The sequence below is a fragment of the Anguilla anguilla genome, chromosome 17 (genome assembly GCF_013347855.1).
Source record: "Anguilla anguilla isolate fAngAng1 chromosome 17, fAngAng1.pri, whole genome shotgun sequence".
Lineage (NCBI taxonomy): Eukaryota > Metazoa > Chordata > Actinopteri > Anguilliformes > Anguillidae > Anguilla > Anguilla anguilla.
In genome coordinates, this window is record NC_049217.1 from 20875828 (window position 1) to 20892637 (window position 16810).

Sequence of the window (16810 nt, forward strand, 5' to 3'; positions counted from 1 at the left end):
AGTTATGAATGCTATTAGTGTTGGCTCCGCTATAGCTCAACGTTGTCATAACATCACAAAAAGAAACTTTCATATTACATTTATTCTTCTCAAAAATACTTTAATTGGACTATATAATGTAATTCATTAGGAAAATTATATCAGTACAGTTCATTCAAGTATGTATCCTAATACCATGATGAGCATGTTCCTGAAAAAAATAAAACAAGGTTTTCAGGTAAATTACTGGTTTATGATCATATCGAATATAAATGCAGCTAAAGAGTCAGCAGTTATGAAAAAATAATAAACTGTTGTCAACATGAAACTTTTCCTTTTTCTTCCTCATTTTGATTTTATTGCATGCATTTATTAACTTGTATTATATATCTTGGGTCATGTGTCTCACAATGACTAATTGTATAAAACAGCTGATTTAATGAAGCCCTCTATGGAATAATCTAATCAGGATGGACTTTGCTTTAGAATGGATAAGGAGGGAGAGGAACACAAAGACCCTTGTAGAAGTACCCACACTGGCATCCTAAATACACCACAGAACAATTTTCCTACCAAATGCAGAAAATGCCAAACACCTTATTGTTTTGGTGTCTTCTGCAGTCATCATTCTGTCTGTATTTTATAGGCAAGTTTCCTCTTGGTTTCCAGGGATACCAAGTATGGTTTATGGATAATTATTACACACATACCATATAAAAATCATGCCTTCCTCCACTTTGACATGAATTTTCCCCAGATTTACCCCAATGATACAGTATTTTACAATAGGTTTTATCATTTGACCTTTAACCAAGTTAAAAACAAATTTATCGCTGTCTTATATAATACACTCTGTTAAAATAAACAAAGAAAACCCGCTTGTCAACATTTGTGACTAGAGTCCATGAATCTCACTCAGTTGCCTGGGCTTCGTTCAGTTAGTGGCAAGCGATGTTCAGGGTGCGCAACATTCTGCTTTTGCACACTATCCTGAATGAGGCTGCATGTGGACCAATGGCTTGGTTCGTGGGCGTGGCTTCATATGGGCGTGGTGTAGTTGGTGGGAAAGAGGCCGATCCTGCCCCTCAGCCTTCCCTTCCACCATGACGAGTCTGAGTTGTCCATGACTTCGATCACCTCACCAGCACTGAAGCCCAGCTCGTCGCTTTCTTCTGCGGTGAAGTCGTACAGCGCTCTTACGTGCATGGCTGGCCTCTGTAAGATGTATTCACACACACACACGCACACGCACACACACACACACACGCACACGCACACGCACACGCACACGCACACGCACACGCACACGCACACACACACACACACATACGCACACACACACACACACACACACGCACGCACACACACACACACACATACGTGCACACACACACACACACATATGCATGCACGCACACAAGGACATGCACGCACATAGAGAAATGTGCACAGGCATGCACACGTGCACATGCGCATGCACATGCAGAGAAGTTTACATACATGCGTGCACACACACACACGCCACACACACATACGCACGCACACACACACACACACACACACATACAGAAAGACAAGTTCAATTTCATCATCCCACCATGACATTCTGATATGTTAATTTCCAGTGATGTCACCCACCGTAAGCCCAGTACTGTACTACGCCCTAATTCTCCATCTCAGGTCTGAAAGAGACTTTTGCATCAGGCACACCTTACAGACCCTGATTAGCACTAATCAAGCAAAATCAACTATTCATTCTGACCAGGTGTGATATCACCCTCAACCAAGCCCAAATTGAGCCCTGTACACTGTAATGCTTATATTTTACTAGATTATCTGAGTAGTCTCAATTTAAATAATGGACCAAGTCATAACTCAGAGTAAAAGAGTTTAACTTAAAGACTACAGAACAGTTGAACGATTGATTTCTTTTCAAGGCAATCTTAATCTTTTCAAGGCAATCTCTTTCCTCAAATCATTTTCATAAATATCCCAATCAAATGGTGACCATGTTAGACTGTCTTATGGAGTCTGCATGAGTCAGAGATTCTGGTCCACAATTTGGGATTGCACAGGACCTTTTTTTTGAGGGGGGATGGCTGACACTCATCGTGTACCTGTGGGAATGGCATGTTGTCGGACGGCCGGCGTAGGGGAGGGGCAAATGAGGCAGGACTGGGCATTCCCATGGTCCCTGAGGTGTAAGCTCTGTCCTCCAGACTGCTTCTCTTATACTGAGGAAGAAAAGACAGGAAATAGGAGTCGATTCTCTCCTATGTTAAGAGTAAAGCTGAGCCAGGTGCTCACCATGAAATGTAACCTTTATTGACAAAATTACTGGATGAAGAAAACCATGGGGAAAACATACAGAAACTCTTAAGCAGTGATTTGTCTCCAAAAAACAAAGCCACACATTAGAGGTATTGAGGTGAAAACTGGTGACGCAGAAAAGCGCTGTATTTTGGCATGAAATCATTTTCTTAAGCTTACCCATGGATTCACTGTAAAACCGTCAAGCCATTTTACAAAAAGTGTCAAAAAGTACAATTTGATAAAATACGATAAATATTAAATAAATAAATAAATCAATAAATAAATAAATAAATAAATAAATAAATAAATAAATAAATAAATAAATACACATTGTGGATAAATCTGCCACTATATTAGATTAGTTTTTCCTCATTAAATGGCTTGGTGGTTTTGAGTGAATCGTGGGGATTCCACATTTATTAGTATTCACTGGAGCTTTAATGCGAGGAAATTCGATGGAAGGGTTCATATATTTGAAACTGGGGTTACCTGTGCAGTCGGGAGAATATCTGAGGCCCTGCGTTGGGCTGCGGGGTTGGGGGAACCCCCAAACCCTCCACTGGAGGAACTCCTCTCCTCAGGGAGACTTCCTCTCTTTCCCTGTGAAGAACAGGTGCCGTGTCACTATAGCATCAGGCCTGTAATACCAGTCACTGGATTGACAGGAGATATGTACATTTTCTCTTACACATTAATCCTTATAGTATTACTCTTTTTTTTCTTTCATTATTTTATTCTTATTTTTTATTGAATGTAAATAACATGGTGCTACTGTGGAAAGTACTATACAAATCAGAATTATAATGATGCTGGTGAAGATGGACTGCAGTGTAGTGTAATGGTTAGGGAGCTGGTCTTGCAGCTCAGAGGCTGTGTAGGTGTGATGCCCAGGTGGGGTACTGCTGTTGTACTCCTGAGCAAGGTGCTTGACCTGAATAGCTTCAGGAAACATGCAGCTGTATAAGTAGATTGTATGTAAAAGAATGTAAGCTGTGTATGTTGCTCCAGATAAGTGTGTGTGCTAAATGCCTAGAAACATGAGGTATGCATATAAAAATTGATTGTGACTAGTTATAAAGGCTGCCTGCAAGCATGTGGTTATACTTAATCGTGGTACCTGCTCAACTTGTAAAAAAAGCAGGGTAGCTGTACTAGAGAGGAATGACTGTTTCCTTTGCATGGAAGAAGCAGATTGCTGGTAACCTGCTCTGACCGGGAATTCTTTTTGGAATGTGGATAAGACTCCCCCCCCCCCCCCCCAAAGTGTTGTACCGGCGGGGGCAGAGCTGCAGGCATAGACATGGGCGGGGCCTTAAAATCCCGGCTTCCATCCTGCAGGAAGATCTGTCTCTGCCGGGAGATGGAGGTGGTCTTGTAGAACTCCACCAGCTTGTTGAGGGAGGTGAACTTCTCCGTCCACAGGAAGTAGTGGCCGCTGTGATCCGTCATCACTTTGAAGTGCTGCACATCGTACTCGTGCCTGAGGAGGGAGGGATTAGCCAAGGTAAGCTCACTGGTGAGCGCTGTCATACAGACAAAGGTTCTCATATCCTTCATCAGTTATTAGAGAGAGAAAGAGAGGGAGAGCGAGAGAGAAAGATAAAGAAAGAGTGCAAAATTTTTTTAGGAATGTTTCTTTACAGACTTAAATGTTCGTATGTTTGTCCTACGATGACTCCATTACATTTCTCACCGCTTACAGTTCTAGTGTGGTGCCCCCCCCCCCCCCCCCCCCCCCTCCTGGTGGATGTAGACATAGCACTGTATATGTTTTCGTAAATTAGTGAGCAATCAAAAATTAGCCATCAAACGGTTGAGGCTGATTCACAGAATCATTAACTAGTAATTAGATTATGAGCGTTCATGAAGCAAAGAAAGGAACTAGCATATACTGTCAGGAACCAGTGCTTTAAAGCAGTCACTGTGCTTTGCACTGGAGAATGAATGACACAGTTAATCATGGCTACTCCAATTATAGAATTCTTGAAAGGTCAGTCTCCCTTCACAATTCACTCGAAATTCAAAACGAAAGAGACTCTCCAAGGTATTAATCATGTAAGTGACTCAATTGCTGGTATTATTCCACCTGGACAAATGATTAAAGGTAGAACACACTAATAACTTGAGACAGAAATTTTTGTGTGTGAGTAATCTCAGTTTTACCCTGAGTCAGAGGCTGTTGTGGACAAATTGGGATTGCAGAGAGCCTTTCTCAATGCGAAGATCATGGTTGCCTGGACTACGTTTGACACATGCAGTACCTAGACTGGCCACTGGGAGGAGTGCTTGGTGAGAGGATGCAATCGCTGTTCACTCTCAACCCAAGTCTGATAGAGCTGAACAGCTGAAACCGATGGATGATTTATGAGGTGAGGTGGGTTCACTTAAATTGCGCCGTTGGACCACGCCGAAAAGGAGAGTTGTAGGTTGTGAAATATTAATGCGACTAAGTGCTTCGCATTTGAATAAGCAGGCCTGCATGTAGGCTGGTTCTGCTTAGCTGGACCGCCCTGGCAGTGGGACACGGCTTTCTGTGACGCGCTGCTGCGTTGTGGCAGAACAGTGTTGCTGCCAACCCTGCAGTTTGGAGGACGGCCGTGTTTCTTACACAGATCTGGCCAGTCCTCCGTGCGGCTCGACTGAGATTGCAGCAGTACGGAGGCAGGGACAGACTAACTATTACAGGCTGAATACATAAGAAGTTGTGGGTGTTGTTTGCCATTATCCACGTAATAGCTGCTCTTATTAACCCATTTGAATGTACTTATGCCCTTTGTTTTTAAGTTGCTCTTGACACCATGAGTGCCTACTGAATGAATATAATGTAAAGTACATGTCATGTGTATCAGCACTGATGGACAGATACAATCTAGGAGAGCCAAACTGAAAGTTGTATAAGCCACCAACCGGCTAGCGTTTCTTTGATGAGAGGAAAACCGTGTGCAGCCTCTTTCTGTGCAAATAGTGGCTGTAGTTATCTTTACCTCTAGGAAAATGACCAGCTCCCCAGCACTGGACCAAGCCTGAGGGGTTTTCATGACATAGTGTGTGGAATAGCGTGTATCAGGTCGCATCGTAGAGGCAGAAACTCTGGGGATTTTCAAGACCAGGCTTGATACATGTGTTAGATACTATCTAGTCTGTAGGTAACCAGAGCACTGGGTACAGTTTAGTCAGGAAAATGGCGTGCATTGTTGGGCTGAATGGCCTTTTCTCGTCATTATGCTATGCTGTGCTACGAGCTGAAGGCTGTCATAGTTTTGTCCAGCTGTCTGAATGCTAACAGCAGTGCGCAAGGCGACTGGGGCGCTCCTCTTTGTGGGGAACCGTGTGCTGTGCCATTGCAATCGGTCCCTTGGGGGCCCGGGGCCCACACAGACCTGACGGAGATGGAGAAATCCCCCGGGGAGCTCTGGCTGCCGCGGATCAGGAAGGCCCCCAGCTCACAGGGCATCAGCATGTCCTCTGCTGAGCTCCGGCTGGCATTCTCCTTGAACCAGCTGCACAGAGGGAGACCCAGTCAGCACACACACGTACATATAAACACTCACACACTCACACACACACACACTCACACACACACACACACACACACACTCAAACATATAAACGCACACACACTCTCTCTCACACACACACACATACACACGTACACACACACACTCTCAAACATAAATATAAACACTCACACACGTACACACACACTCTCAAACATAAACACACACTCTCTCTCTCACACACACACACACACACACACACTCTCACACACGTACACACACACACTCTCAAACATATAAACGCACACACTCTCTCACACACACACACACACACACTCACACACGTACACACACACACACTCACACACACACACACACTCACACACGTACACACACACACTCAAACATATAAACGTACACACTCTCTCTCACACACACACACACACACACACACTCTCTCTCTCTCACACACACACACACACTCAAACATAAATATAAACACACACACGTACACACACACTCTCAAACATATAAACACACACCCTCTCTCTCTCACACACACACACACACACACTCACACACGTAAATATAAACACACTCACATACACTCTCAAACATATAAACACACACACACACACATACACGAATATAAACACACTTACACACACGTAAATATAAACACACTCGCACACTCACATAAACACACTCGCACATACACACATATGCACACACACAAATATAAACACGCACTCACTCACACACACACTCAGACATAAATATGAACCCACTCACGCACACACATATGCACACACACAAATATAAACACGCACTCACTCACACACACACTCAGACATAAATATGAACCCACTCACGCACACACATACACTCTAAAACATATATATGTAAACACACACACACACACTCTCAAACATATATAAGCGCATACGTTCACATCCACATAAATATAGACACACACTCACACCAACATGCATATAAACACTCACACACACACACAAACATGCACACACATACACTCAAACATATATATATAAACACACACTCAAATGTAAATATAAACAAACTCACTCACACCAACATAAATATTCACACACACACACACACAAACAAATATAAACACACATACGCTCTCAAACATATATATACAGTAAACACACACACACACACACACTCGCATACATTCGGATTATAAGATCATGAGTCTCACCTGGGAATGAATCTGTCAACATAATTGGTGGGAACAAAGCCTTCGTGTCCATGAAACTCTGCCTTGTGCCAGTTATCCTCGGTGCTTAAGATCTGAGGAGTTTAGCGAGGGATTTAAGAGAGGTGAACAGAGTTGTCATGTTCTCACTCTCCTTCAGAGAAAATGAAGGACGAACGCATGTACAAAAAGCAGCACTCACTTTAGTAAGCGTGACGAAAATGTGCACTAATCTTTTAAATCAGCCGCAAATGTCACAGAGTGATGGTGGTATGCTCGGGCAACGCAGCAGATCAGAATGAATACACGTGTTTGAACTTAAACCTGCTCTGCTCTGCCACTGTGACAGGTGTGTTTTGGTAAAAGGCTGAGTTTAGGACGTGTTTTGGGAAGGGCTAACGATGGCTAAGCCACGTTGAACCCCCGATGGTCGTTACCTTCAGAATATCCCCCTTTCGAAAACTGAGCTCTTCCTCGGCAGTGGCCATGAAATCATATTTTCCAACGGCTTCCATGGCCAACAGGGAGAGATGCACTGAGCAAGAATACTGAGAATGGGGGTGAGAGAAAGAAAGGGGGGGGGTGCAAGAGAGGGGCAGGGAGATAGGTAGATTGATATAAAGGAAGTACCACAAGAAGAAGAGAGAAGGGGGGGTTGGGGGGGGGACACAGTGTTTATCGCATGCTTACTGGTTAAAATGTGTACTCGTTTTTCTACGCTGCTACTTGTGTGTTAAGCTTTAGCAAAATATGTAGTAGTCTGCAGGAATTTACTATTATCTGAAAGGTTAAAGTATTTCAAATTTCACCCAGGTCTGGAGATCGACTGTGAGAGTGTCTATATACAAAAGTATTACTTCTCATTGTGTGTGTGTGTATGTGTATGTGTGTGTGTTTGGAATAATACTTTGTTAGCACAGTTATCTGATAGTTTTGGCTGTAGTTCTGTCCTGCTAGCTCAGACTGGAGTTACTTTAATGGACTGTGCAATAGAGGGTATGCATTGACGTCACTTTCCCACTCGGGACTGAGTGGCAAAACATGCTGCGACATGGCTGCCTTTAGTAGAGGAAACTGCAAAACCGGGAGTAAAACAAACGATTATCTGCTTAAATTAAAGGCGGTTGGACTCAACAGCGATCCTTACAACTTACCAAAGAACCAGTGGTCCATGGACATTCAACAAGAAATCTTTTTACAGACTGCCGAAAGCTAAAGAAAAGAGAAGAAAATGCATCGCAGCAATTCGCAGAAACAACTCGAATCCAGGCACCGAAACGTGGATTTGCGGTTGTTATTTTGTGTCAGGTATGTTAGATTTTTGGGTAAAATCATATCTTAGTGTTAGCTAGCCAAGCATATAAATTATCTAACCATCATCCCTTTGTTTGTAGAACACAAGGCTCATCATCATGGATTTTTTAATAAATGCTAACAAAAACTTTACAGTTACACAGAATATAAATGAAAGATGCTAAATATTTAATTGATGAGTAGTCAATACAGTACATAACTTAAGGTATGATTTTACCCAAAAATCCAACATACCTGACACAAAATGACAACTGCAAATCCACGTTTCAGTGCCTGGATTCCAGTTGTTTCTGCGAATTGCAGCGATCCATTTGCTTCTCTTTTCTTTAGCTTTCCGCAGTCTGTAAAAAGATGGCTCCGATTGCTTGTTGAATCTATTTGTACAGTCAATCGCACAACAGCTCTTTCCCATTTTAGATGTTTTTTGTGTTTTCGTGGAATTCAAGCTGAACGCTAACGCTGCCACTCAGTGGGTGTAACCGCAGTGACTTCCACTTACTGTGATGTCATGTGCATACCCTCTATAGCCCTTTTTCTCCACGTGGGTCTGCAGGGGTGGTGGAGGTTGGTTAATGGTGGTTAATAACGTGCAGACAAATAAAGGCAGATTCTCTTTCAGCAACAGCAGAGCAGTACAGTCAATGTGTGCCGGGCCTCAGATGTAATGGAAGAAGGCGTGAGTAAATGTTTGATCGCGCCATGGATTTCTACATCGCTTGTGGTAAATCAATCACTCCGGTTGCTTTGCCGTGCTCCCTGAACCAGGACGATGTTATGACTGTTAAAAATGTTTCCCCTGTAGGAAAGAGAGGCACGTTCGCACCCCCGTCCACACCCCGGCCCCACCCCTCACCCATCCAGGAATGTGCTCCCCTTTCTTCACACCTCACCTCGGGTCAGAAACCTGGGGACAGTCCACCGGCCGTTAAAGACTCCCACAGTTCACTGCTCCACCTATGGAATATCAGATGATGTGGTGAGCTGTAGTAATGAGAGCCATCGCAGCAGAGGTGTCCAACTCCAGTTCTGGGGGGGGGTCACAGCATCTTCAGGTACTTGTTGCTTCCATTCAATGTGTAGCAGTTAAAGTCTTAAGAACCAGATGTGTGGATTCTTTAGCCAATCAATCACTTAAATGAATAACTAAAGAGCTGAAACACACTAAAACCCAGAAGACACTGCAACCCTTCAGGATTGGGAGTGTGACACACTTGCCGTACAGGAAAATAATATCACCTGGGCAATCTGTAGGAATCGTGAATCAGGAGCCATTTCAGATTCCTGTTTCTGTAGCCTATTTAATCTCTTTATTTGCATTGCTGTTTTTACATTTGTAGTTCACATCCTCACTGCCCTGTCTTAATTTCCACTCAACTCCACCTCCCCCCCCCTTGCCCTTTTTTGTCATAGAAAGCACCCTTTAGCAAATACAGGGCAAAGGCTTTGGACCCCAGCTTCACCCCTACTCCTCATTTCCACCTCTTAGCATAATGCCCGGGGTGGTGGGGGTGGGGGGTGATGGGGGGGTTCTGGAAAGTTCCGAGGAGGATAACCGTAACTTGGGGCCTCCGAATTATGAGCGAGTGGAAGAGAGAGAGCGGTCTGTTTCCCACCCTTTCATTCACAGAGCGGAAATGGCACAGACTGGCCGGTAATTACAGGCACATTCACATTAGAGTGACTGGGAGGATGATTCCGATTAAATGCCTCTAATAAGGCATGTTGATAAAATTGAATTACGCGCACAGAAACTGCCCTCGCTGTATTAGTTGTTTTGGGTTGTTTTATTTTCTTCAGTGTGTTCCCAAGGTACTGGGATGCTCCCTCTCCAGATGTCTGTGCTTGTCTTTCACTTCCTGTATTTTTTAGGAAAGCACGAACACACTGGACCCTTTCATTTTCTAAACGAGGGAACGGGGCACGCCATCGTTGCCCTTCTATCTATCCCAGGTAACCGTTTAACCTCATTAAACGTACTGGTTTACATATTAGAACCATGGGGGGGGGGGGGGAAGTGACATCTCTCTTGCATTCAAGATCACATTTACCAACACAGACCTCCGTAAAAGTACCTGCCACAAAGCAAAAATCAAGAGAGAGAACATTTGTGTCCTAAAAGAATTTGGACACCGTTTAATTAAACTGCTGGGCATGTGACAGTCTGGTGAGACACATGGTGCAGTGTGTAGGGTGGCTGACCCCCAAGCCATACACAACCCCCCCTCCCCACGATTCGAGCTTGACCAAGACACCTTCTGACCTATGATCCCTTCTCTCTCTCTTACTGCTTTACTACCATCTGAATAAAGCAAAAAAAAATAAAAATAAATACAAAAGAAGAGTGCACTGTCTGTTCTCCTTAAAAAATATGTCTATGCCTTAGTACAGCATACTTTCACCATACTGTTCAGTTTGATTGTTCTCTCGTACGTTCTTACAGAAGCAAAGTTGTGAACTGTTTAAGTTGTGCTGTTTCATCATTTAACCTTAAGGTTCTAGAACTCCATTGCTTTCAATTACCAGTTGGATTGTTACATCTGCATTAGAATGTTCAGTTAAGAACATTCTAATCACATGTTTTTGTGATCTTACGTCTTAAAGGGTTAATAAGTATCATTATGTGTCATGGCTGAGAGAAATGTTTTGATGTGAAATATGTGGTTTCAGCTTGAAAAGTTAAAACTTAAAAGGCTTAGGCTGCCCAAAGTATAAACTGGGTCACAATCTGGCACAAACCACTCTCTTCAGTGAGTGCTATGTACTCTTGCCCCAACCTTAGAGAGTGCTTTGAGAGTCATCTGGTCTCCCCCACCTCTGCGGTCCAGCCCCTCTTTCGTCATTGCCTCCACCCTGCCCATATCTGTCGCCACCTGCTGTTCCCCATCACCGCCACCCGGCCCCACCCATCATCTGAGCCACATCATAAACCTTATAAAACTGACTGACATGTTGGTCACCAGTCGGCACCCTGAGCCGACCAGCGGAGGATGGGTTTCCCCCTTGAGCCTGGTTCTTTCCAAGGTTTCTTCCCATCTGCCACAGGGAGTTTTTCCTTGCCACTGTTGCCTTAGGCTTGCTCCTGTGGGGGTTTAGGCCAGGGTTGTCTGTAAAGCGTATTGTGACAACTGCTGTAAAATACGCCATACAGATCAAATTTGATTGATTGATACCACCAATGCTGTACTGAGCTGGTACAGCCATGGATTCATTTTACTAGGGCAGGGGGGTGAAGGATCTGAACCTAATTCAATTATCTCTAACTGTCCTGTGGTCAATGAGACATTAAGCAGTGACACGGCCAAGATTCCTACAGACCAGAGGGAAATGTGACGCTCAGCTATGGATCCCCCCCCCCCCTATCCTGCAGGAAGCGCATGCCATTTCCATGGTGACCAGGTGGATGCTGTATGGTTCAGGGGAGCCCCTCAGCACCCCCCCCCCCCCCCCCCCCCCACCAATATTCCTACTGTATGAATGAGGCCCATTTTAAAATCATAGCAGTGTGTGAGGCCCATTTCAAAATCACAGCAGTGTGTGAGGCCCATTTCAAAATCACAGCAGTGTGTGAGGCCCATTTCAAAATCACAGCAGTGTGTGAGGCCCATTTCAAAATCATAGCAGTGTGTGAGGCCCATTTCAAAATCATAGCAGTGTGTGAGGCCCATTTCAAAAATTGTTCTGAAAGCCATCGCAGTGAGGCAGGGATTGCTCTGTAACTGATGTGAATTCACTTTCCTGGTGGCACTCATATGATTGTAACTTTGACTGTCTCAAGCCAAGTGGTGTTTGCTTACCATGTGAAATGCACTTTTCTGTTGTTGCTTTGGCTAAATGCGTCTGCTAAATGACTGAACTGTACCCTGTTCAGCTCCAGGCCATTCACTGACCACATACCACATTTCCTGCATGCATTTTCTTGCTCCACCCAAAGCATGCTTCAGTGACAGCACATTGCTAAGGAAGGATCTTAGCATCACTGAGCACCTTAATTTAGAAAGAGGACCTACCGCCCGCATTATCTTATTTTAATAACACAAAAATAAACAGTGGCCTGTGTGTCTTCAAAAAAAAGAACAATAAATAAGTTATTTTAATAATAAAATATAAAAGCCAAATTATACTTTTGAAAGCTTCATTGCATATACTACAATAACATTGCTGCAGTTGGCTAGGCCGTTTTCATGTTTGCCAAACCAAACTTAATTTTTAACGCCTTAATTCTGAGTTGACTGTTGCCCACAATGCCTTCTGGATTTGCGAGTGATCAGAAAACAATGACGCTGGATTTCCTCAGAACAGATTGATTTAGTGTCTGGTGCTTTCTGTGTTTTGTTTCTATACCAATTGTACCTTTCTTGGTAAGTTTTATGTCGAAAAAAGTTAATCTAGATCTCTGATCTACATTATTTTAACGGAAAAATCTGCTGTCTTTGGGGATGGCTGGCTAACATTGAATGACTGGATGTATACTAAACTATATAAATCTGAGTAAAGTGGTGACTTTGCAATACTTGTATTATGACTATGAAAAGTATCCAAAGCTACAGTCATCATTACATTTCAGGTATTTAGCAGACGCTCTTATTCAGAGTGACTTCACACAACTATTTACACAGCATTTACATTGAATCCATTTGTATAGCTGGATATATACTGAAGTAATGCAGGTCAAGCACCTTGCTCAAGGGTACAATGGCAGCGTCCCACCTGGGAATTGAACCGGTGACCTTTAGGTTACAAGACTAGCTCCTTACCCATTATACTACCACCCCATCATCAGCTTGCAGCCCAAAGTTTAAGAGGAAATAGATAGAGAACAGAAGTAAAGTCTGATGGTTGTGATTCCTCACTGAACATTTTGATTTGAAAGTTCAAACAGCAGCAAAGTTTACAGTTAAATGGCTGAAGCAGCAATCTGCTTCAAAGTCCCATACTTCTGCAGCAAAGTTGCCATGTTTTGCAACAGGTTGAACTTTATTGCTAATCATAATATTTGATTCCATTTATATCGTATCTTCGCAATGCCAAGACACATTACAGTTTATAACTTTAACTGCTAGATTCTAACTGAGAAAAAATATTTATATGTTAGCTTATTATTGCGATGGCACAAACTGTAATTTCACTCAGTATTACCTGTCTGGCTGTATGGGCTGTGGATGGCTGGCATGAAATGAAGCGGAGGGAGAAGTATAGCCGTGATGTTGCAGGGAGAAACGCAGACAGATATTGTTCTGCCGGAGAAACCAGTTACCAATGATGTGCTTTTTTCTCTTCGTTTGATATTCAAATATTCTACAGCTCCCAAGAATGAATATTCAAATAATTAACCATAACTCTTTCCCGCGAGCTCTGTACAGAATTTCAGTTGTCTGTGCGCAAATAAATTGACTCCCTGCCTCAATCACCCAGCCATTCAGGCATGGATATCAATGTGAACTAATTATCTGTTAATTTATTCTCCATTGTCTCTTTCTTCTTTGTGAATGGAGATGAGAGGGAATCAACCAGATATTTTAGTTGCTTTTAAAAAAATGATTAACAAGCTTTCAGGCTGACTTGGCCCTTCTGACAAGCTTAAAATACTGTCCCACAGGCTTGTATTTTGCAGTTGAAGACAAAATGAATTGACTACTGTCTTGTTGAAACACTTAATCCCTTCACCTCAGTTACAGCTTCCAGAGAAAAATGTGTTACATCCTTGTCTGCTGCAATCGTCACTGTTTTCATCTTTCATAATTCATACCTTTCCCTTTCACTATAGCCAAAAACACTGGTGAATACAGGTTTCTTGCAGGGAAAAAAGATTGCTAAACATTGGTGGGGTGTCCATTAATCTTGTTTCTGTTATCAGTACATCTTTTAATACTGTGTCATGCATTCATGGTCCAGTTGCAGACAACATACCTGCACCGTGTGTGTTTGTTTTGTAATTGAGTTTAAGAAGCCATTCCAACATCAGCTATTCAAACTTTAAGAAGTATACTGCACTCGTTCTAATAAATCCCTGCATCCTTTGCTTGCGCACATGTGATTTTTCCAGTAATTGGGGTGCTGTAGACCTTAATGGGAACCCTAAGCAGGGAGTCTTTTCCTGTATCTCTCCTCATACACATTCAAGTTGTGGTGTCCCTCCATTTAAACTGGCCGCCCCATCTGTCAAGGGTTAAACCACTTTCATGAAAGCCAATCTCCTTGCACCTGCTGTTTCATCAAGTGAAACCCATTTCAAAATGGGCTGCCACAGAGATTTAAGAGAACGATGTTCCAGTCAAATTATATTCTTATGCTATCTTAACTGAAAAGTGCAATAGCATGAATTAAAAAATGACTTTATGGCCTCTCTCTAACCACAAAAACCTTTGACAAACAGCCGGGTGGACGCAGGCTTGTGTTGTCTTTGGCAGAAATACCCACACAGCAACCAATAACTCAACCATCAGTCGGCTCTGATGTCTGGAAGAGCTATTGGCGGTGAATTAAGCGCGCACGGGGTGGACAGGGTGTTGGAGGAACTTTGTTTGCTCAGTACACTGAATAGATGCACGGCGTAGCCTACTACGACATGTGCACCGGCGAGGAGGAAATAAGAATTCTTCTCAAATCGCACTGTTGACTAAATATACTGGAACCAAGCAATCTCACGTTTATTGTCTGAAAGCGTTCACAAATATAGACAATAGAGTTTACTTTGCAGTTGTAATCACAAGTGCAATAAATGGTTTTCAGGAAAATGTATACTTAAAAAATTAGTAAAACACAGGGTACTTATGAAAACCATAAATGGCCAGATTTATAACTTTTAAAACGACGTTTCGACAAACTCAAGAGCTATACCCACAAATTGAGCAGCATCACTGGTCACTTGACAGTTTAACCTATAATAGGACGTTCTGGAAAATTCTACATAGGTAAAGGTAAAATAGACACAAACAAGCACATAGCTTAATCTCGTATGGATTAATTCTTCTGCAATCCTTTTTATGGTCTCCGCCCCCGGTTGACAAACACTAGTTACATTTAAAATGGCCTAAATATTGCACCGAATAGCAAGATGTGAACCATTAGAATGGGACGAAAAATCGTCAATCTATAATGAGACAAAACAGCAAATAGCACTTACTTATGTTTTCCACATAAAGAACCACAAGGAAACGATACTTCCAGGGTTAGGATTCTCCAGAAACTGTCGAAGACAAACGTACAAAGCAGAAGATGAAATGCTGTATATAGTTACTCTGGCCGTAAAAATAAAACGCGGACAATTTACCGACCTATACATCAAATTAAAAGAAATCTAAAAGCGATTACTTTCGCTTCGGCAGTTTCACATCCGAATAGCTGCGTCCGCGGCTGTCATAAATAGTTGAGCAACAAATTTGAGAATACCGCCCTCCCACCCCCGTTAACTCCAGCTACCACTTCCCTAGGCAGCGTCCTGTAAATGAATAGTAAACTCGGGAACGTGTGATTTAAAGTGGCAACTGAATGCCATCACTTTTAAAAAAAGCACAGTCTTGGGTCTTATCGACGTTTTTTGAACTTAGTAGGCCTCTATTTTTAACTGAAGTGGTAATATGTCACCCGTGTGCGTGTGTTCGTTTGGGCGTGTGGGGCTGTAATAATTCCAGTTTTCCCATTCAGATTGAGTTTTGTTTTGTTTTTGCTTCAAAAAAATGTCTTGCTGCATTCCCGTGTGTAAAGTCCATGGGCATCATCTGGAACTTGGCCAGATGTCTAGCATTTTTTTGCATGTCACGTGTCCTTTGGGACCTACTGAGGGAAAGAAATTTGCGTATACTACGGTATGTAGATGCTCTTAACCACCCTAATAAACAGGCATGGTAGTTTGTTCGTGTTTAAACATGATGATAGAAAAGTGACATTTAGGCTGAAATTAGAGTGTAAAGGATACTGGTGAATATACGGCAGTATGCTCGCTCACCAACCATTGTGTGCTGTACATTTCTCGATGCATACGGAACAGTATGCTGAAGATTATATGTTACATATATGCAGGAAATCTAAAGTGCAGGCCTAATAATACGACATGAATATTTAATCAGGGGTTGTATGAGGGACACCAGCTGGACTGGTTGCAGTACATATGACATTTTTCTTATATCAAGACTAATAAAATAGAAATATTTTTTCAATAATTCTATTCCTGCTTTTGTTCTTTTGAGTTTCAGGCTGGTGGCGTTTTGGGGCGTGAGTGCACAAAAAACACCCCCTACTGTAAGTTCCTGGCATAAAAAATTTACATCATTCACAGCTAATAGTTGGACAACTGAAATCATGTACATTATCAAAATTAAAACCAAAAGCTGATCTCTGAACTTCTACATTTCAAGATATTTATACACTGAGAGATCTGAAGGGAGTATACCGAGACGCTAATTGTCTTTTTAATTAAAAAGTGGAACATTAGTGTTTGATTATATAAAAATATTGTTTACATGACTGTTCTGTTATTGTTCAGTTA

The 16810-nt window shown here is 42.5% G+C and overlaps 1 protein-coding gene across 5 annotated transcripts; it reads right to left on the reverse strand.

Moving 5' to 3' along the window:
• Positions 1-91: 91 nt before the first annotated feature.
• Positions 92-15753, reverse strand: LOC118216785 (growth factor receptor-bound protein 2-like). Of its 5 annotated transcripts, XM_035398271.1 has the most exons (10): positions 15637-15752; positions 15449-15511; positions 9216-9279; positions 7449-7559; positions 7015-7106; positions 5673-5792; positions 3565-3772; positions 2782-2892; positions 2097-2213; positions 92-1194 (listed from the first exon to the last, which is right to left on the reverse strand). In XM_035398271.1, the coding sequence occupies exons 4-10, from the start codon at positions 7524-7526 to the stop codon at positions 1018-1020; spliced, it is 903 nt and encodes a 300-aa protein (XP_035254162.1). In that variant the 5' UTR covers positions 7527-7559; positions 9216-9279; positions 15449-15511; positions 15637-15752; the 3' UTR covers positions 92-1017. The 5 variants fall into 5 exon arrangements, with proteins under 5 accessions (XP_035254162.1, XP_035254166.1, XP_035254161.1 ...); XM_035398275.1 differs by lacking the exon at positions 9216-9279 and having other exon boundaries at positions 15637-15753; XM_035398270.1 differs by having other exon boundaries at positions 15449-15701.
• Between the last annotated feature and the right edge of the window lie 1057 nt (positions 15754-16810).